The sequence below is a fragment of the Nyctibius grandis genome, chromosome Z, assembly GCF_013368605.1.
Source record: "Nyctibius grandis isolate bNycGra1 chromosome Z, bNycGra1.pri, whole genome shotgun sequence".
In the NCBI taxonomy this organism is placed as follows: Eukaryota; Metazoa; Chordata; class Aves; order Nyctibiiformes; family Nyctibiidae; genus Nyctibius; species Nyctibius grandis.
Genome location: NC_090695.1, coordinates 56634573 through 56657967, shown reverse-complemented (window position 1 = coordinate 56657967; position 23395 = coordinate 56634573). Strand labels below are relative to the sequence as shown.

Here is a 23395-nt window from a genome sequence, read left to right as displayed (position 1 = left end):
TTCTGTCATACTCATACTCGGTGATATCTTTTTCAGAGCCATCTTTAGTTTGTCCTTTCACAAAACTTACATATCCCTTATCAAGCTTGTCATCTTTATTTGAATGTTTTCAAGGTTACTGTATTGTTTTTGAGATGAATGACCAGAACTGTGCAAGTAATTCAGATGCATAGTTTAGAGAGAGGCATAATGAGGTTTCCTGTGTTCTTGTTCTGCTTTGTTTTTAACAAATCCCAGAGAATCATTCTTTTTGATTTTCTGACCACTGCAGTGTATCAAGCCAGTGTTTTCATGGAATAATCTGCTGTAATTCCAAGATCTCATTTCTGAGTGGTAACAGCTTAGAACCATTCACTGCATAAATAAAGCTTTGGGTTGTTTTTCTCCCTGTATATTTGCATATTTCAATATGCCTTGAAATTAAGCTTCTAAATAGCAGTCCAGTTATTGAGTATCATAAGATCCAGAATAATCCTTCTGTATTCTTCATGTTCAGCCTCTTCCTTCTACCTCAAATGACACTGTACGGTCAGCATTCTTTGCCAATTTTTAAACTGTCCTTTTATTTGGATTATTATGAACATGTTAAGCAGCGCAGATTTTTGTGACGCCCCACTAGCTCCTGACACTATAAAAGCTGTTTATTCTTACTGTCTTCATCCTGTTTTTTAATTGCTTTTTAGTGCAGGTGGGAATCCTTTCTTTTATAACTGCTTAGTTCTCTCTAATTGCCTTTGCTTATATACTTTAACTGTGTTTTAGATATGTTTTGTTACAGTCTTGCTTTAAAACCACTACAGCCAAAAAAAACCCACGTGTATTTGCATCATCTTACTGTGTTTACTAGAAATTCACTGGTAAGATAAGTATATTACATCCTTCATCCATAGATTATGACTTATAAAAAAATCTTACTGTATGTGCTGAAACAATAGAAATTTGTTGATCTTTAGTATTGAGGTCATAGCCTTGGATCTTCAAAATACTACATCGTTATGTTTCTGCAGAGGAACTACCTTTAGTATCTACCAAATATAATATATCCGGTACACATAGTGGATTTATTTCACAGACTTGTGATAGATTCAAAGATGTATGTTCATTTCTGGTTGAATCAGGTTTTTTATTGAGTATGTAAAGGAAAAATGACAGCTTTACATACATTACCCTTTAAAGGTTTTCATAAAATGTATTTTAAGGAAAAACGATGAGAAAACTGGCTCACTTTTACATTTTTATGTAGGTTTTGTATTTATGAATAAAGTTTTGACAAAGGGAGGTAGTTAAAAGTCAGTGTTGACTAGCCAACCTTTCTAAGTAATGAGAGAGGTATGGTGTCTCCTAATAAATGTTGATGACTGTCACTGATATTGAGATATTCTGAAAAGTGTAACAGAATAAAAGTTTATGCTTTGAAGATGCTTGCATTAAAAACTGAGAGGAGGCAACCGTAATGGAATAAGTGCTGATCAGTGGGCATATGAACTAATACCCAAATTAATTTAAAAACATCTTCTGAAGTATTAGTTCTGTAAGCACAAGCATTTATTTGTATTGATGTTTGAGGCAGAACGGTGCTAATGACTAAAGAAATCTGAAAGGCGGCTTTCCAGGTAGCCAGAACCCAGTTCGAAGACGTATGCTTTCTATATTTTTTTTAGTCTCATTTTATGTGTTCTCATGACATTGAAACCTGCCAATTTGGGATTGTGTGGTTGTTAAAGCTAATAAGGATTATAATGACTAACTGGTTAGTAATAAAAACTCTTTTGTAAACTGGTTTGATCCAGGAGGCAAATACAAGACCACAAGAAACTTCCTTTGACAAACCACAAGCAAGCCAATACACAAGCAAGGCAGATGCAGAGATGTCAGTTCTGTCCAGTTTGAGTAAAAATTACTGTTTAAAACAAAAAATAGAGGTTGAATACAAGGAGACAAGTTAGTTTAGTGTGTATATGGTTCCTTTCTTTTGTTTTCTCTAAGATAAAATCAAACATCCTAAAGTACCTCAGAAGTTTTAGAGAGAACTACATCAATTTTCTATTTGAATCTGATGCTGCAATATAAAGTCTGATATTTTTGAAATGGTAAAATATTTTAATGTGTTGTTTCTGTATGTATATGCTCATACCTTCCAGTGATGAGTAATCTTATTAATTTGATTTTAGTTTCTTGAATATTGGTGCTTGATCATTAGATTAAACATCTTCTTCCTGTAAATCTATTGTTAAGCCATTACAATGTTGATTAAAATTTTGCTTAGAAAGCTGATCAAAAAGCAGTATCTGCAGTTACCAAATCGGTAATTACCTTTTTAGCAAGGTATTAAAAGAAAAAAGTTAGCTGATATTAAATTGGAGACCCAGTGTAAGAAAGTTGTCGTTTCTGAGAAGTTCAGCATGTGGATTGTGACAGCCTAAAAACAATAAAAATGTTTATTAAAACGGGAGCTGTGGGGATATTACTTTGAGAGAATGTTTTAGGTGTTTCCCGTATCTCAAAATAAACACATGCAGATGCTTGTTCATTTGGGAAATAAAATTCTATTGTTCAGTTTATTCCTTTTTTATATTAATTTAAGTCTTCCAAGATAAGATCCAGGACTGTCTAAATAAAGAATATGTTTAATCAACATTGTGTAAAATATACTGGGAGGAGAGAGAACTAATTCCATGTTTAGAATCTAATCATTCAGTTTGGTATATAAGGACGTGGAACGTGGCTCCTAGATATCTAGAGTCCATGTAAGTTACTCTCACTTGTCGTTCTGTGCCACTCCCCAAACTGGAATGGTATCGGGCAATAGATCTGTACAGCAGTAAGTACTCCATGTATTTTGCCTTTGTTCCACTCTTTACATCGATAACTTTTTTATTGAAATTAGGCTTGACAATACAGGGGAAGCAGAGTAGAATAGTTAAAGATAGATAGATTGAATGCCAAGAAGGAAATGAGCTGTACATGTTTATTTATTTATTTATTAAAAAAAAAAAATGTTCTCCTGGCTTAACAGTTGCTTGAAGTCAATGTATATATTTTGATATGCATTTTAGAAGTCATCATTATGTAAGCCATTTATCTGCGTTGTTCACAGTGCAAATGTTATTGTACGTTTGTTGTCTTTTTGGTTATTGGAGTGTTTGCCAGCATAATTGCAAAGTGTCAGTAATGGTTTTAATGTGCAATAACCCCTTCTCTCTTCGTATTGAGTGTTCTTGTAAAAGTTTTATCTTTCCTTTGGGTTAACCATTGCCAAAGATTGTGTGGCTTTAAAAAAGTTAATTGTAGAGAAAAAGATATAGATCACTCTGGTAAGAGAAAGTGTCCATTTGTATTTTTGTTATTTCTAGGGGTGAATATAGCCCAACTACTGATTATGTGTGTTTATTTAACATGTGCCTCAAGATTTGGAACGCTTTCATCTTTCATAAAGCATCTCATAAATTAGTAATATATTAGGAAGGTATTAATATATTAGGAAGGTATTAATTCACAGAACTCATCACACATTCTGGAAAAAAATTTCTTGATAGGAGAGACTGCAAGCAGCAGATCATTCTGTAACCTTGTATGTATACAGAGGCTAGTATGGAATCTGTAATAATATGGGTTAATAGCATAACATAACGGTATATCCACAAAAAAAGAAGACAAAGCACTGAGTAAGATAATTTAGAGAGTAGTGCTCCTTTTCATTTTCAGGAAAAAAAATTACAACGTTCCCAAATATATACAGTTTGTGTGTTCACAATGTGGGTTTCTGAAATCTATGTCTTACAGGTTAAAAACAGTAATAGAAGAACTCATTCAGACACAACAAACCCTTTTGAGCAAAGAGGAACTTGTCTTGGAACTAGAGAAAAAAATAGAAGAGTCCTCCAAGACTTGTGAAAAGAAGTCTGAGTAAGTTGAAATGAAATTTTAAAATACAATAATTTGAGGGAAAAGCATCTATAATGCAATTCCTGTGACTTAAATAAGAAATAACCTCCACTAATCTTGTTTTGCTTTTGTGAGAGGTGATTATGGTGAAAAATAGCAATAAGTTAGTTTTCCATCTTTAAAATAACCCTTACTCTTTGCAGATCCTAATTCAGTATCCTCCTGGGCAAAATGTCCAGCATACAGCTGGATAAACACATAATGCAATGGGTGAACAATTGGCTGACGGGTAGGGCTCAAAGAGTTATAGTAAATGGAGTTACGTCGGGCTGGTGACCAGTGGGTTTCCTCAGGGATCCATCTTGGGGCCAGTGCTCTTCGATATCTTCATTAATGATTTGGGTGCAGGATTTGAAGGACTACTATCCAAGTTTGCTGATGACACAAAATTGGGAGGAGCTGTTACAGAATCACAGAATCACAGAATCAACCAGGTTGGAAGAGACCTCAGGGATCATCGAGTCCAACTGTTGCCCTGACACCACCCTGTCAATTAGACCATGGCACTAAGTGCCATGTCCAGTCTTTTCTTAAACACATCTAGAGATGGTGACTCCACCACCTCCCTGGGCAGCCCATTCCAATGTCTAATAACCCTTTCTGAAAAGAAATTCTTCCTAATGTCCAACCTGAACCTCCACTGGTGAAGCTTGAGGCTGTGTCCTCTTGTCCTATCACTAGTTGCCCGGGAGAAGAGGCCAACTCCCACTTCACTACAACCTCCCTTCAGGTAGTTGTAGACTGCACTAAGGTCACCTCTGAGCCTCCTCTTCTCCAGGCTAAACAACCCCAGCTCCCTCAGCTGTTCCTCGTAGGTCAGACCCTCCAGACCCTTCACCAGCTTGGTCGCCCTCCTCTGGACTCGCTCCAACACCTCAACATCTTTCTTGAAGTGCGGGGCCCAGAACTGGACACAGTACTCAAGGTGGGGCCTCACCAGTGCCGAGTAGAGAGGGACGATCACTTCCCTAGACCGGCTGGCTACACTATTCCTAAGAGAGGCCAGGATGCCATTGGCCTTCTTGGCCACCTGGGCACACTGCTGGCTCATGTTTAGCCGGCTGCCGATCAGCACCCCCAGGTCTCTTTCCGCCGGGCCACTTTCTAACCACTCTTCCCCCAGCCTGTAGCGCTGCATGGGGTTGTTGTGGCCGAAGTGTAAGACCCGGCACTTGTTCTTGTTGAACCTCATGCCGTTGGTCTTGGTCCATCTATCTAACCTGTCCAAATCCCTCTGTAGGGCGTTCCTACCCTCCAGCAGATCGACGCTGCCACCCAGCTTGGTGTCATCTGCAAATTTGCTGAGGGTGCACTCAATCCCTACGTCTAGATCATCTATAAAGATACTGAACAGCACCAGCCCCAGAACTGAGCCCTGGGGAACACCGCTAGTGACTGGCCGCCGGTTGGACTTTGCCCCATTCACCAGCACTCTCTGGGCTCGGCCATCCAGCCAGTTTTTAACCCATCGAAGAGTCCACCCATCGAAGCCCCGGGCAGCCAGTTTGTCTAGGAGGATGCTGTGGGAGACAGTGTCGAATGCCTTACTGAAGTCTAGATAGACTACATCCACAGCCCTGCCCTCATCTACTAAGCGGGTCACTTGGTCATAGAAGGAGACCAGGTTGGTCAAGCAGGACCTGCCTTTCATGAATCCATGTTGGCTGGCCCCGATGCCCCGATTGTCCTGCATGTGCCGTGTAATGGCACTCAGGATGATCTGTTCCATCACCTTGCCTGGCACCGAGGTCAGGCTGACAAGCCTATAGTTCCCTGGATCATCCTTCCGGCCCTTCTTGTAGATGGGCATTACATTTGGTAATTTCCAGTCAGCTGGAACTTCTCCAGTTAACCAGGACTGTACATCCCAGATGTACATACAGACTGGGAAACGAGAGGCTAGAGGGCAGCCCTGCTGAAAGGGATCTGGGGGTTCTGGTTGATGGCAAGTTGAACATGAGCCAACAGTGTGCCCTGGCAGCCAAGAGGCACAACTGTGTCCTGGGGTGCATCAAGCATAGCTGGTCAAGGGAGGTGATTGTCCCGCTCTACTCTGCACTGGTGCAGCCTCACCTTGAGTACTGTGTGCAGTTTTGGGCACCACAGTATAAAAAGGATATGAAGATACTAGAGAGTGTCCAGAAGAGAGCCACAAAGATGGTGAATGGTTTAGAGGGGAAGCCGCATGAGGAGTGGCTGAAGTCACTACGTCTGTTCAGCTTGGAGAAGAGAAAACTGAGGGGAGACCTCATTGCGGTCTATAACTTCCTCACAAGGGGAAGTGGAGGGGAGTAGGCATTGACCTGTTCACTCTGGTGACCAGTGACAGAACTCGAGGGAATAGCAGGAAGATATGCCAGGGGAGGTTTAGGTTGGGTATTAGGAAAAGGTTGTTCACCCTGACGGTGGTGGAACACTGGAACAGGCTCCCCAGGGAAGCAGTCATGGCGCCAAGCCTGACAGCATTGAAGAAGCATTTGGACAATGCCCTCAGACACATTGTGTGAATTCTGGGGTTGTCCTATGCTGGGACAGGAGTTGGACTCGGTGATCCTTGTGGGTCCCTTCCAAGTGAGGACATTCTATGATTCTATGATTCGAGAACTGAGCAGCTCCATTAGTTTAATATAATTGTCATAGTGTTGGGATGGTTCAAGAACTGGACCTTTGATTAGCATTATAACTTCATCTTGATGGAAGAAGAGGAGTCAGTTCAGATTGCCTCTCTGATGAAGTACATTGTGTAGATATAATTTTGTGAAAGTCTTTGTCGGAGTCATGCACAACACGTACTCTTTCTTATGCAATAGCATGTTTGGAACTCATCAGGTTAAGTTCATTCTTTGTTGCATTTACTTTATAAAACTGAATGTAGATCTGATACCCGGTAGTACTGTGTAGTAAATAATGAAGGCTAGGGATTAATGAGTATTGTAGTTTCATTAATAAAACATTATTATAAAGAATCATTCTTGGGCAAGATCGTTAGGTTTGTTCTACCACTGGTTAGAAAAAATACTCATATCCCAGTCTGAACTGAAGTTAATACAACAGATAAAGAAACCTTCTGTCTGTAGTGATGTTTTTCTGATTCTTGTTGCAATCAGTCATAACCTTACGAACTTGGTCATAAATATTAGTTTACAATACCAGTGAATTGGAATGCAAGCCCTTGGGTAATCCTGTCTTCATTCACTGAAGAAGTCTTGAAGCTCTTCGTTGAAGGCATCTTGTCACTTGGTACATTGGATAGTATTTCATTCATATCCAAAACTTTATGTATGTATATGATATCAATGTTTTGATTAGATACTTTCCTGTTCTTTCTTTGGTGAAGTTCACATGTACTTACAGCATATTTTCCAGTTTTTTGGATCTTGACCTACTTTCCTTGCTGTATGCTACTTAAAGGATAAACTCTATTTGAACTAGATGAATTTTGTGGTGGTTTGTGGCGATTTCTTTGTTTTTCCACTGTATTGTTTTGTTATCAGTTATCTCTCTCTGAAAATAGTTCAGGCCATGCCTGTGTTTCTTGCTGTGGGTAGGCTCCTTTGACTGATCCTGTGGCAGATGTTTGTGGTGTTGAGGAGATTATTTCAGTTCAGACTCTACCAGTACCTGTAGATCTTATTAAAAGGCATGAAATCTGGCTTAGATTTCTAGTTGTAAGATAAACATTTCCATGAAATCACTTCAGTTCTGGTTTGTCCTTGGTCATGCCTTCCTCCGACAGACTCCATTTTCACCTTTTAACTGCAGTGCAGAGTGATTAGGATGTTTTTGCATGTACTCATGGTCCCTAGAAGATCTCATCCAACTGTTGCATGTTCTTAACTGCTGTCATAGCATGTTGCACTGGCCTCAGTGCTGCAAGACAAGGTGAAAGGTAAAGGTAGTTGAGCAATAAATGAAAGCTTGCCTCTTTGAGCCAGAGGTCATTCTGTTGGTGCAATGCAAGTCTATCATCAGGAAAGGAAGTGAGAAGGTCCCCTCCAAATGCAAGAGCTCTAGAATCTATGTTATTGTTGAGCCTCACCCAAGGTGCTGAGCTTCACCCTTCAGTGCTGAGGAAATCTCCTTGTCTGCTTTATGTGGGCAAAATGATGGTAAAAGTCTGCAAAATCATGTTTTCTGTCTCTTCACTTGAAACAGTTTGGACTTCTTTCTGACACAGCTTCAGTACCGCAAGTTCTGAGTTGTTCACAGACTTTGCAACGGCAGTCTGAGTTGGGGCTTGATAGTATTTCTTGGTGTCTAATTCTGGCAAGACCTCAAATTGATCTTTGCACGTACTGCACTTTTCATTAAGGCATGTACAGAAGTGTATCTTGAGGCCTCTGATTTTGTGTTCTTCCTCAATATTTAGCTGTATTGGTAATATTATCCTGGCACCAATATCCCTTTCCGCCTTCAAATGACAATATCACCTGCAACACAGAGTGTTTTAATTAAATTTTATTTATATATGTGTATGTCAAGCATTCCATCTGCCCTCCCAACATGATAGCATGTTGAATATTTGGGTTTTGGTTCGTTTCACCTTTTTACCACTTCCCAACTTACTGCTCTCTTCTGTTCTTGCAAGAATTCTTCACACCAGATCTCATTCTGTGAGGCTGCTAGTAGCTCTGGCTGGCCACAAAGACTATAAAATTTGCACTCATGCAAGCAATAGGCAAGTAATTTTATAGATTCTAATTCCTCATGCATAGATGGAATGGAGAGTATTCTATGTCGGATTTGAGTAAACCAAGTAGACAATAATCCATCTTGCCACAGTTCAGGAAAGAGAATAGCGTGTGACTTTTAACTTGCAGGGTATGTCTTGTTGTCTCAGGATCATGATGACTTGAAACCATTCAGTGTTTGGGATGTTGTAATTCTAGCCAATGTGTATTCACCAAAGCCCCACTGATGGTGTAAGGCCATCCTTTTCACAGGGTGGTCTCTTTTTTTCTTTCATAATGAGGACCAAATGAAAGAATATTATCTTGTGTATAATGGCAGGATAATTGTTCAGTTCTCTGTATGATGGTGTTAAATGTGTGCAGTCTCATGCCAAACTGCAGTTTCAGGTCCTTTACTTGTGTCTACATACATCATACTTATCCTTTTTACATGAATGATAATTCTGCTGGTTGTAAAGAGTTCTGTTCTTTGGTGACTTCGTACAATGCTCATCTATAGGGATATGGTTTTTATCTTTTTCTGCCAATGAGGATTTTATGACAGATGGTTCCTTTATCACTTTGGAACCTGTTTGAATAGTCATTTAGCTCAGTATCAGTTTGTGAAGGAACAATCTCAATATTAATGACTTTTAAATTTCTTTTTTTTCTCCGAGGGTAGGGCTTGCAGGAAGGTCTGTCTTCCAGGGATTATCCTGAAGATATAGAGTGACAGAATACTGTGATTTTTCTTTACACTGTTTTCATTCTTCATAGTTCTTGTCCTTCTACCTCCTTCATCTGTTCTTGCCGACTCTGAGAACTCTGCATCTCTTTATAGGCCACATGTTGCTGGGCTCCAGCTGAGTGCTTTTAAGGGCATCTGTGTTGTACTGTGGATCATTCTGTCTGTTAGGCAGCTTCTGTCCATCTTTGCTTTTGACAGTTCTTAGGGATAATAGTCATCTAGGTACCTGTAGATGTTCTAAGTGGTCTGCTTGTCATAATCTAAAAATGTATTTCATCTCTAAAGGATGAGGAACCCTAGTGTTTATAAATTCAATCAAAAGTGTACAAAACCAGTCGTTTCATCTATTTTTATTACAACATTATTTTTGTGATAGATTGAGAGAAGAGAATGGCAAATTAGGTATTTGCTTGCATTGTCCTGTAGCTTTGAAAATTTTCTAGACTCACTTCATGTGTTTATGCCTTTGAACAAATAATTCCATAGAGGAATTTTCATGCTGTCGCTTATAAAAGTTTAGTAAAATTCATTGAATTAATGGATAAAGTGAAAAAAAGAAAATAGGTTCCAATATTGAAAATGTTGGGTTTGTTTTTTATCTTTCATAGACAAAGTATGTATTTTAAATCCTGTATAGTTTTAAATTGTTTGTTATTTTTCTCTGCAGTATTGTACTCTTGCTGAGCCAAAAGCAAGCACTGGAAGAACTTAAGCAAACAGTTCAGCAATTAAGATGCTCTGAGGCAAAATTTGCAGCCCAGAAAGAGCTACTGGAACAAAAGGTTCAAGACAATGATGGGAAAGAGCCACCACCTGTTGTGAATTATGAAGAAGATGCCAGATCAGTCACTTCTATCGTAAGTTTTACATCTGTTTTACTCCATTGTGCAGCCTTCTTATTGTACTTTAGTCATGCGATCCGAGTCTCAAGATATTCACAGGGATGACTGAAGTGTATAAACTTCACTTTGTACTTGTGGAGACTTGTTTAGGAAAACAGTTCTGTTGTGTGATTTTTTTTTTTTTTTAAGTTACAATAACTTGTAACACCCTCTGTATGTCTGTGGACTTGGTTTGGTCTTCTGCACGCTTGATGCTTAGATTCTTATTAGATTGTTTTATAATCACAAGTGTAAATCCTTAAATAGATTAAGTAAACATGATTGAGTAGCTATAGGTAATTTCATTGGCTGTTTTGAAGAAATATGTTCACAGCTGTAGATAGAAAACTAACAGTAAAAGCTATTGGAATCACTGCACACATTGTGTAATTGAGAAATGATTTTTTTTGTACTGTAATTACTCTTTAAACAGAAACAAACACTGGTTTCTTTGCAACTTATTTTTAAATGTTTACATGCTCTTAATAATCAAAAGAAACTTTTTGTGGTATTGATGAGACCCCATGTAATTTAAATAAGTACTTTGCTAATATTTTATGTGACTTCCTTTTCTCAATTGTATGCAGCTATGTGTAGAGATAGGCCAGATAAAAAAAGTGAACAAACAGTCCCTGTTTACTAGAGGGACAAGCAGTAGTGTTTTCTTTTATGGATTAGGTTTGACACATAGGAGATGCTTGTGGCTTGTTTTCTTTAGAGGTTTAGCTTGCCATTTCTTGTGGCCCACGGAGCAGTAGCTCAGTGAAATGATGATGAAATGGTTGTATCTGACAGGAATGCTTTTGTTTTGTCTCTCTATTTGTGGAACCAAGTTTGTTTTTTTCTTCCATTTCCATTCTACAATTGTACTTAATAGTCAGTATTCTCTTGCTTCCACTACTACTGTTTAATATTTACAAGGCACTAGCAGGTGGTTGCCCTTTTCACTGGTACAAAACATTATTTTACAAAGCTTGTATGCTTGTCATGATCTAGGAGGAGTTGATAAAGCACAAAAAAAATGGAGAAGGAGAAAGGAAGGATCAGGGTAATGATTGTGAAAGTTTAGGAAGCTTGGAATCTCTTTGGTGTAGGCTATCTTATTAGTTCATGTAATATCCTGTAGTAGTGCTAGTGAATATTGTCTGTAAGGGTTAGTTGAGATGATGAATCTAATCAAGAGAATAGTATTCTTTTACCTCAGTTCAAGATTACTAAAGTCTCTCTTCTGGTGTCCAAATCTCTTTTTCAATGGGTGGCAGAAAATAATCCTTGCATATATGTACAACACACAGTGAAGAATTCTGATCTCTTAATTTTTTTGGAATAAAAGTTATCTATGATAATTTATCTTTTTTTTTTTTTTTTTCTGGAGGAGGTACATACTGAGGTTTCTAGAATGATGCAAGAAATACATTTTTGCATATATTAAGTGTACCAAGAGTAAGAAAAATATCGCTATTTTGTCTTCATAGGATTTAGTCTTATAGTTTGTATGCACCATGAACAATAATGGAATATGTCTTAAGTGCTGGGTGGTTTCCCTTGAGTAAGTTATTTAAGACAGGCAAATACCACTTAAGTTTTGTTTAACTATTAAATTGATAACCTGTGCTAGTAAAATTGACTAAAAAGTGGTAGATACAGCTGCAGTCTAGATTAAACTTTTCAAATAGCAGTACCTTGAGAGAGCAGTCTTGACTGTATTGCAAGATGAAAAAATAGTACATTGAAGGGCTCTTTCTATAAATAAGCAACCTGATGATTTTTATGATGGGATTTTTTTTTAGTGAAACTCCTTAAAATTATACAGATGCTAAATGATCAGAAATGAAATGGTCCTGCTGGTGATGCTCATCCTGCTGTCATTCAGGAGGATCGTTGTTTCTTCAGCTATAAATCCACTTAGGTTTCTCCTCTTTATCTAAAAGCAGTTCACCTAAATGTTTTCTGATACTACATTTGAATGTGGTTATTTATTCCTTTTCAGAAATTCATCATAAACACTTGTTTTACAAATTTTTTTCCTAGGAATGACAAAATAATAATTGGCTTGTGTTGTCTGTATGCATATGAAGTAGATTTTTGTGTATTTGGTCACAAGTGGATTTTTTTTTGGTAATTGAAAATTAAAAATATGATATACAAAACAACTTTATAAAGTTTCATGCCTCTTAAGTATTTATGTGGCATCATATAAATACAGCCAATATATGGTATCATATAAATACAGCCAATTTCACAGTGGAATGGTGTGCAGATTGTTTTGTTTTCCATCTCTTACATTAGGTAACAGTACAATATAATACTAACAAGGAATGAAATTCTGAAATGCTGTTTCATGTGGTTTTATAGACAGTGTTATGTTATATATGTGTTATAACTTCCGTTATTTCCTTGTTCTTTTTTTGCTTCTGTTCAACTGTAGGAAGTTTCATATTTTGTTAGTATCTTCAAGATAGTTTGGTTTGGTCAATATATTTTATTGTTTGTAGAATGTTACCTGTGTATTGGTGTTCATGTACACATTTTAACAAAAAAAGGAAATTGCTGGATGATTCTGTTTTGTTCAAGCATAATAGCATAGTAAGGAGTTAAAACAATTCTATTTTTGGCCATTCCTGAACATTGCATTTAACAATTTTGGAATCATAAGTGGAAAAGCAAAACATATTTTCTTGTTTCTAGCATTTATACCTTTCTACTGAGATAACCATGCAAGTCAGAGGTAATTTTAATGCTGAAGGTGCTACAAGTTTAAAATAATATCTTTGAGCCCCTTAGAGTTAGGCAGTTATGTAACTATGCACTATGTAATTGGGAGAATCATAGTTAACTTTTTCTTCTATACTTATATTGACGTAAGGAGATAGATACTAAGAAAAAACTGTTTATTCCTTGACAGATGGTTTTTTGCTAAAATGTTGTAGTATCCAAATTGTTATATAGTAGGTTGCTTTACAAAAATTAACTAGTAACTGGAAACTTGAACTAACTTTTCAGTGTTTAGATGTTCAGTCAATGGATGTGTGGCCTGTCATTTGTCTTAAGATGCATATGCTATTCTTGCTATTAATATGATCAGCAGAGCATGGCAGTAGTCCACCATAATTAAAACAAAGAAAACAACAACAACAAAACTTTTATATGTCTAATATAAAAACAAAAACATCAGGAATATTTGGAATATTGCAGTGCCAGTTAAACATTTACTCAGATAATTAAGTACAGTGATGGTAGTTTGCATTTCGTAGTCAGACTTTAAAATTACAGCATCAGTATTGACTTGGAAATTGTTACAGAATAGGAAACCTTAAGCCTGGCAATAGATTTAGTAAATATAAAATAGTAATTCCTTTTGTTTAGCAATAATACAATGAAATCTGTATGCAACAATAATATGTCATCTCCTTTTTCCTTACATGGTAAAACCAAGCATTATAAAAATGCAAACCCATTATTTGAAAGAATATTTATTTAAAACTATATGGTTTTCTCACTATAGAAATGTTTCATATAGATTTATTTTGCTTACTGCAGCATTATACTGTAACCACTGCTAAAACTGAGATGTGGTGTGCAGGCTCTGCAATACTTGAAAGACTTGTCAGCAGGTGGAGCTCAGTACCAGAAGACTAGTTACGACTGAATAATCAAAATTTTTCATCATTACATATGTTTAAAAAATGCATGAGACATAGAAATGTGGAGCAAAAAATTTGTGTTCTCTTCTGTCTAACATCTAAATAATCTGAAGTGATGATTTGGTTTTGTTTTGTTCTGATTTTTTTGAGGTTTTTTACAAATAATAAAATACAACAGTAATGTAGAAAGACCCTAATGCATGGTCTTCAACAGCAGGTAAGCCAACAAGAAGAGCTGCGCAGCTATACCGCCCATGGAGCAACAGCACAAAGTCACTGTTCTTTCCCCATATGTTCCTTAAAGGACTTCCAGTCCAGCTTGGTAGTCAGGATGGAAGGCTCTGGAATACAGATGAGTCAGGAATGAGACAGTAATGTCTCTGGTAACATGAACTCATGAAAGGTACACAGGGCAAAAGGAAGGTGAAGCATCATATTATGGTACAGCCACTGGGATGGATCTAGCTATTAATGCATCATTCCAGGAGAGTGCCATGCTTAAAACTGTACACAGTGGGGTAACAGAAAATAGGTATTAGTAAGAGATTTTACATTTCTGAATTCTGGTTTTATCTATTGTAGCAGGATTATCCAAAAGGAAAAAAATAGAAAAGTTCACTGCATATCTAATTGGTTTTACTATTTGTCATTCTTTTTTAAAGGGCTTCAGAGATGCTATTCTCAGTGATTGCTGTAAAAGTAAGATAAGCCAGTTTTTGGTGAAGATTGTGGTAAATAAAAAGTTCTCAGTGGTTATGGAAGAAAAAATACTAGATGCATGAAACAGTGCTAAAGTGGTAGTTTCATTATTTGTGAATTATTCTAAAAGTACTTTTTTATTTTCCTAATGTGAATACTTTATATTTCCATCCCTGCTTTTGACTCAGTGCTCCTTCTAATAGTGTAATCAACAAACCAGTAGTCCTAGAGCCTTCCCCTGCAGGTTTGGGTTTAAAGCAAATGTTTTCAGGATTCTCACTAAAATAATAATTGACAAATTTAATAAATTTGTACATTTTTAATTTTTTAAAGTCAGTTACTGTGCTGGTTTTGGCTGGGATAGAGTTAATTTTCTTCATAGTAGCTAGTATGGACTTTGATTTGGATTTTTACTGGAAACTGTTGATAATGCGGGGATGTTTTCGTTACTGTTGAGCAGTGCTGACACAGAGCCAAGGCGTTTTCTGCCCCTCACACCACCCCACCAGCGAGCAGGCTGGGGATGCACAAGAAGCTGGGAGAGGACACAGCCAGGACAGCTGACCCCAACTGACCAAAGGGATATTCCACACCATATGGCATCATGCTCAGCATATAAAGCTGGGGGAAGAAGAAGGAAGGGGAACATTCAGAGTGATGGCGTTTGTCTTCCTAAGTAACTGTTAATGTGTGGTGGAGCCCTGCCTTCCTGGAGATGGCTGGACACCTGCTTGCTGATGGGAAGGAGTGAATGAATTCCTTGTTTCGCTTTGCTTGTGCACACTTTTGCTTTACCTATTAAACTGTCTTTATCTTAACCTATGAGTTCTCTCACTGTTACCCTTCCGATTCTCTCCCACATTCCACCGGGGGAGAGTGAGCAAGTGGCTGTGTGAGGCTTGGTAGCAGACTTGGGTTAAACCATAGCAGTTACATGTATATGAAACAGCATTTCCAGGAGTTGGTTATGTCATTAAAGATGCTTCATTAAATGCATTTAGGTAAGGTATCAGAAGGCCCTGAAACATAACCCACTGAGAGATGTACCCACACTCTAGGGGGTCTGCCTTTCCCATACTGTCTCAGGCTATATAGGATCTTTATTTTCAGACAGATGCATGGAAATGGTTAGCTTCTGTGACAGCCCATTGCAGCAGTGGCAGAGAGCTTGATGGTAGAGATAAAAGGTTTGGGTTTTTTTTACTGGCTCAGAGGAAATGAGGCATTCCTATGCTTTGTAATGCATCACCAAACAGCTCCCTTGTTTATCTGTCTATGTAAGTAATTCTCTACTAGTTTGTGGCTCATGACACATACGTAAAACTAAGATTATATGAGGGCATGTATTAGGAAGTGGTAGGGGAGCCCTTCACAGTTACTTGATTTATATGGTTATAAACCTTGTAGACTTCCACTGTGCTATTCCAAGATTTTAAGTTTCTCATCAGTAGAAACAGGGCAGGGTAAGTCTGTGCAGCATTGGTACCCTTATCCTTTCCCTCATTTTTGTCTCAGCAGAGGAAACACTGCCAGTGCAGTCATGTTGTAGAAATTGTGCCTATTAATTCATAAAAGACTTGGAAATAAACAGTTGTATTTAATGGATTCCTGGACAGCTGAAGTTCAACTAAGGGATCTTTGCTTTGGGCCACTTTCCAAGCTTGCTGGCTGGGACCTGTGTTTCTGGCTTACAGCCAGAACTTAACATGGAGCAAAAATGCTCCAAATGTCAGATGCTTCTAGAAGTGTGGAGGATGAACTCTGTTCCTCTTGCTCTCAGAGTGAGTATGTTCCAGCTTCTGTTTCTCCTCTTTGTAAATACTGCTTGCCTGACAGACGTACATCAGAGGAAGAACAATCCAAAAGGAGATACTAAGGTAACAGACAGATAAACTCAGTCGTATTTTGTCTCACATAGGTATTACTGACTGGTCCAGAATTTACAAGATGGAAAGTCAATGGAGCTGTCAAGTCTCTTTCCAGTGAAAGTGCCTGGAAACTTTTGAAGTAGATTAACCTGACAGTAATCTTTTCATAGACTATGGCTCGAATTATATATTTCTTAAGGTTAGCATATTATGTAACAAAAAGTGTTGAGCAATAACCTAGTCTTGGGCAAAGGCAAAATTAGAAGTGTTAGCAAACTTTGTGAGGAATGGAGGGAGGTAGCTTGTTCAGAGTAAACAAAACTCTCAGAATATTTTAAGTGCACAATTAGTTTACCCTCTCTGTATGAAGGAGAGTATATGTACTTGAGATAAGTACATATACTTGTCTTGAACTGCTAAAAATATTTCAAGAGCTTTCAATTTTCCTTGAGAAGAAGCTTCATCATAATAGTGTTGCAGCATTGCATACCCACTGGGGATTTGTTATTTCGGTCAAAATCTTCTCTGTGAAAGCTTCACTCAGAAGTTTCCTTTTGAACAGAGATCACATACTGGTGTCCAGTGTTTGTTTCAGTGTGTGGTGGAATGTTTCTCTGTGTTCTGGGAGGAAAGTAGTAATTCTCTGCCAGAATTTTCAGCACTGGCCTCTTGCATCTTTTTCATAGTGATGGGACTCAATTAGTGTGATTATTAACTTCTCATAGCCTCTAGGCAACACACAGGAAATAATGTGATAGAATTTGGCTGCTTTAAATCATCTCTCTCCTTTTCTTTTTTTCTAAGTAGCTGGTTAAAAATAGCCGTGTTCTTAAAGGCAATTATTATGCTTCTAAAAGTCTTAAAATCTACTATAAAATATTTATTGGAATTAGAATTTATGGTTTTAGTCTAGTGCCACTGGTAGTTTATTGCCAGATTTGAAGCCTGTGATTTTATGGTTTGTTTTGTGGCTTCTGCTCTTTTCTGCCATGTAGGGAAGCTCTTACCTGCTACAGACTGAGAAACCAGAATGGCAATCTAATCTATTTTTCAGAGCACTACCCTTAAGATATATACCAGATCAGTTTTTGTTCTCATTTTTTACTGTTGGTGATCTTTAACAGTGGGATAAATAAAATAGCATGTTTGAGATATCACTGACTTTTTTTTCTTTGTGTCATCCTACAGTAAGACAGCTGCAAAACATTTCTGGTCAGCTTGGAATCCAGGTGCCTGAACATAAATATTAATGCCATTTTTAGATTGCTTAAGGTATCCTGCCTGACATCAAGCTGTGACTCATGTCTGCCAGTCCCATGTAGATGTCTTGAATGACCTAAGCCATAAAGAATACTAGATACTAATATCCAAAGAGGTGAAGCCGATTTTCAACAGACACTTTGAAGTTCTTGGCTCAAAAAAAGTCTTTAATGGTAGGAAAAGTGAAAATCTCCTGTGAGATGTGATAGTCACTGTAATCCAGTAAAAAAATTCCCGGATTACGTATCTCAGCTTCTTTTTAGGGAGGTACAGAAACAGGCCACAAGGAACTTACATTTATTTGACTGTTGTGTAAGAGTAGTGTGAGAAAGGCAATGACATTTGCATGAAGGTAATAATAGATATCCAGGAGTTTCTGAAGCTAATGTCCTCATCCTAAGAAGAAAGCAAGCTTTGGAGTATCAGAGCCAAGATGCATGGAAATGTGTCATTCTTGAAAACGATTTAAGTCCTTTACTTTTGGAGCACTATTGGAACTCTGATAAATTACTTCTGTTTTTAGTCAAACAACGTTCCTGATTTGTAAGCAGGTTTGTTTTCTGGAAGTTACTGCAGAATTTTTCTGCAAGCAAATCTTTTTTTTTCCCCCCAGGCTGCTTAATTGCAGAAAGCAAGAGTTTGTTGTCTGGAAACTAGGCTATAGATCTGTACAACTTAAAAAAAGAAAGAAAAAAAAACAAATTAAGGATAGAGTACCTGAGAATGGTTTGCCTGCCTCAAAGTTTTCCTTAGTCTTACTCAGTGCCTTTAATAAAAGACATTTGCTTAAAAAAAAATATATATCCTCTTCCAGAATGTATGATGATTCTCTCAGCTGGGGAGAAAGCAGAGGAGGTTGTTCTGGGGAAAAAAAGTTCAAATCTAACATCTGTGAGATGCTGAATTTAGATCACCTCTTTACCAGGTGCTCCTAACTGGTCCTCTCATTCCTAATCAGCGCTTACTTGAGCAAATAAAGTTTTTAGTCAAATAATTTCTATTAACCCTTTCAGGGAGTTATTAAAACTGGTTGGAACAGGTATTTCATTTGACTTCTTATTAACCTTTGGCAGCTTTATTAATTTTCATAAACATGACATTTTGAGAGAAAAGAGATTTTAGATATTTCCTGCCTCAGTATATCACAGGAACTTGGGATATATGTGTGTGGTGGGTTCACCCTACCTGCTGGATGTCAGCTGCCCACCAAAGCTACTCTATCACTCCCCTCCTCAGCTGGGCAGATGAGAGAAAATGTAACGAAAGGCTTATGGGTTGAGGTAAGGGCAGGGAGAGATCACTCACTAGTTACTGCCAGGGGCAAAACAGACTCAACTTGGGGAAATTAGTTTAATTTATTACCAGTCAAATCAGAGTAGGATAATGAGAACTAAAAACCAAATCTTAAAACACCTTCCTCCCACCCCTCCTTTCTACCCAGGCTCAACTTCACTCCCGAATTCTCTACCTCCTCACCCCAAGAGGCACAGGGGGACAGGGAATGGGTGTTGTGGTCAGTTCATTGCACGTTGTCTCTGCTGGTCGTTCCTCCTCAGGGTGAGGACTCCTCACACTCTTCTCCTGCTCCAGCGTGGGGTCCCTTCCACAGGAGACAGTCCTCCATGAACTTCTCTGATGTGCATCCTTCCCACAGGCTGCATCTCTTCACAAACTGCTCCAGCAGGTCCCTTCCATGGGGTGCGGTCCTTCAGGAACAGACTGCTCCAGCAGTCCATATAAACACTGTTTATATGGATCATTGTATCTACAATTTGGTCATGACATTGAAGTGTCTCAGGAACAGTGCAATAATGTAGCTTTTTAATATGTGATGAAAATTAGTGAGGAAATAAGGATTTTCAACCAAGATGACTGAAACGTCATCTCAGTTACTTTCTTCAACATAGTTATTAAGAAGTTGATGCATTGAGTCATGTGTAACTATACCCGTAATCTGTAGAAATTATTGATTCTTTTTTGGAGGGAAGGGAAAGACGTTTCTTCTGTAACAGAAGACTGGATTTTGATTTGACAAGCAGCTCGAGGACGCTTAATAGGTACTACTGATGAACTTTGAGGAGAGACCCCTTGGTTGAACAGTCCCCTTTTAATGGCTAATAACTGAAACATGTGACAGACTCTGTCTGTTGACCACTGAGCAAAACAACCCAAAGTCTTTTTTGTAATTCTGCAGGAGAAATGTTGCCTAATTCATTTTGGCTCATTGTGCTAGATACAATTTATGAACTTCACCTTCATTAGGATCGAAATGTGTTGCTCTCTGATACTATTACTGAGACTTGCACACTGAGTCTTTCCTCCTTGGTGTCTGTATTTTCAGAATAATCTTGTTCGTGTTTATGATTTATAGAGCTGTGATGTATAACGTGAGTTCAGTGGACCATAGGCTTTACTCAGAGTGGAATTTGAATGCTGTCCGTTTATTGGGTTTGCATTTTTGTTTTTCTGTTGTTTAAATTGGCAGATATTTGTGGTGGTGTTTACTTAATGTGTAAAAACGTCTAATACTATGTTGCTTTGCTGTTTCTCTTATTTGAAAAAGTAGTAGGCATTTGTGTGTTATACATGTCTGTTCTGAACAACAATACTATTATATTTCCAGTAGTTATGCCAGTATATATTATTTCTAGAAATAAAAGCTTAATTTTAAACTGACACCCTGCAAAGGTTACTCATTAAGCCTACCTCAGATATTCTGCTAAAGTTGTGTGTTGCAGCTGTCACAAAGTTGCTCTATCACTTTATTAATATGCAAGCTGATTTTGTTAATAAACTGATGCAGGGATCTGTGAAAACCAAAAGCAAAAATCACATTCTGACTGTGCTAGCTGTCAAACAGAAATGCCTGATCAAATTTGAATCTAGTCATACTACAAAATCTTTCTGGTTGTACAAGGATCACTTTTATTCTTTAATACAGCTAACATTAAATGTAGATTGGCTAAGAACCTGTTGTGTCCCATCTGACTGAAGCTGTTCTGGGTTAACTCCGTGATAAAACAAAGGCATCCTCTCACAATACAATTTTCATCACAGGATACAATTGCCAGTCTATATTTAATAATGGTATTTATTGGGGGAAGAAAAAGTCTTTACATCCTGCCAGATCACATAACACATGTAATGCTGTTTCGTGTCGCTTGATGTAGCATTTGCCAGGGTGGATTCATTAGAGCCAGTCAACGAGTCACAAGAGGGATCTTCATTGGTATGTGCCAGTTTTTGGGTGGCAGTGTGGAGAGGGCAGAATCCAACAAATATTACCTTAAACTGGTCAGAACAGTACGGTAATAAACTTATAGAAAATGAACCTCTGGTGAGTTCACGTAGTGGGTGGCTGGGGAGATCAGATTCTGCACAGGCCTCTAGGAACTTCCTTGGAGGTTAGGGGAAAACTTGGGGGTCCCCCCTCCGGTGGAGTACTGTCTTCTGTGAATTGGCATTGAGCTCTGCTGAAGCTGGGTTGCAAGTCCCTGCCTATGGCCCGGGAGTCTGCAGCTATCGGGTGTTTAGTTCTTGGTGTCTTGTGAACCCAGGAAGAACTTATGGTTACTTGTGGATTTCAAGGTCATTCAATATAGAGAGGATGTTCTTGTTCTCTATTCCTTCCTTACATGTTGACTTCTGGCCACTGTTCCCCTAGCAGCTGTTGGCACTTCAGGGTATAGCTGCTTCAATGCCTCTAATTGTTTTCCAGGGACCAGACTTTCTTGGGCTTAAATGCCTAAAATCTGGACTCCACCACTAGATTTGTCAGACACATTTCTTTAGCAGGCATTACTGTGTGTATCTGTGACTAAAATGCAGCCAAATCCAAACTACAGCTTTTTGAATATATATTTAATGAGATCTGGAAAGATTATGTCATTCCTTCTGTTACTGAGTAATGTATTCTCATTAAAGTAATTGACCTGTATACTAAGCGCAGTCACTAACAGCATGCTGTATTCAATTCATGCTGTGTATCAATACTGTATTTGGATGTCTTTTGGGCTGCATAACCCCCAGTTGGCACAGTGCTCTGCTTTGTTGCTGAAGCACAGACTGCTTGCTCCCATAGCTTCAGTTTTCACTTTAGCTGGTACAGCATCCAGTTAGTTGCTTCCGTTGTCTGTTGATGTCTTCCCCTTTGGATTCAAAATGCTGAACTCTAAAGAGATGCAGTCCTCCTTAGAAAGTCTCCTTTTAGAGGGAACCTTTGCTTGAGTTGAGGACAGGTGAAACTGTTTTCAGGTTCTCTAGGAAGAAACCCCTAAACTGTCCTCATTGACCCCTCACCTTTGCTCCATATTCCCTGTATTTTTCGGGAACATCTTTTGACTCACCTGCATAGCAACAATAATTTACCTGCTTGTAGCTCATAGCTGTAATTTTTCTCTTTGGTGCCTTGTGAACCCCTTCATAAAAACTGCCAGACAGATTTGCTGTATGAGATCGTGTTTCATCAGGATACTGATGCCATTGTAGTCAGTGGGACTGGAGGAGCTTTGCCTGTGCAGACCAGGAATAAAAGATTGAAAACAGTTAATGCTTTGTGCCTTGCTGAAATGTGGTTTGGCTTCCTATCTGCAGTTTTGGAGGTTTAAAATAACCAGAACACAGGTTTTTGCTAGTAGTGAGAAAAGGAGAATGGTTTGTGTTTCTCAGTCTGCAGGGTATGTGGGTATACACAGACTGCTGGCAAACCTGTTACTGTTATGTTAAGTTTGTGGTTAGTAAAAATAACTTCCAGTTCCAGGTGGCATTCTTTGGCATGTACACTGCTCTCCAGGGATTCACCAACATGTTTGTTGTAGCTGTGACTGATCTTCATCATTTCCTTACTCCAGTAACTGACCGTTGCAGAGACCATTAGGAATTCAGGGGTTTTGGCCATTTTGTGCAACACTTCTCATGGTCAGCAATGTGGATCCTCACATAAAAATGCCTGGAAGTTGTATTTAAATATCTGCTTATCTGCTGAGTTCATTGTGTCGCGCACTGTGTGAGTAGTTTGGTCCTTCAGCCACCTGCACTGTAAAATTGTTCATGCATCATGCAAAATGTAGCCTAGAGGTTCTTTACCTGTGGCTTTGTATTATTAGCCCATATAGCTGTCTTTCACCAATTTTTTTCTTGTATTAAAATTGTCCTGTTTTGATGGCTCTCTTGAACATAGGTCAGCAGGGATGACTCTACCTCTTTTTATTAGGTCAGTGATTGTAATGAAGTTCTATTAGTCCTTAAGAAATATTTATCAGTTTGAAGAGTTAGATGTTAACTTTTTTAAAAGTTAAGCTATCTACTCTCCACTTAAAACTTCACCATTCAGTTGAGGAAGTGCTATTACGGAATATTGTCATTTGTTAACAAGTGCCAAAACCACTGTCTGCCTTTATACTTTTTGTGGAAAATTGAGTATACGAAAACTTCAGGACATAGAATTTATTTTCTACGCTAGTGTCCATCTTTGGTGGAGGAAAACTGATCAGTTGATGTTTTATCACAATTTAGTCGAATAGAGGTGAAGTTTTCCAAATACTAGTAATGCAGCATAACACGTGTGTGTTTAAAAGAAATCCGTTTCTTCCATTACCTTATCAAGAACTTTCTTTCCAGCTCAGGTTTTGGTTTTTGTTTTTTAACTTGAAACAGGGATGGCAAGATCAGTCTGTGTGTG

At 38.2% G+C, this 23395-nt stretch overlaps 1 protein-coding gene across 4 annotated transcripts in view; it reads left to right on the top strand.

The window, feature by feature from the left end:
- The window catches only part of FER (FER tyrosine kinase), a 221027-nt gene that overhangs the window by 62717 nt on the left and 134915 nt on the right, over positions 1-23395 (top strand). For 3 of the 4 annotated variants that reach the window (XM_068422476.1, XM_068422477.1, XM_068422478.1), the window contains 2 exons: positions 3784-3906; positions 10031-10220. In XM_068422476.1, coding sequence (XP_068278577.1) covers positions 3784-3906; positions 10031-10220 — 313 coding nt within the window. Of the gene's footprint in view, positions 1-3783; positions 3907-10030; positions 10221-15047; positions 15303-23395 lie in introns of those variants that run through there. The other variant, XM_068422479.1, reaches the window with a different exon arrangement.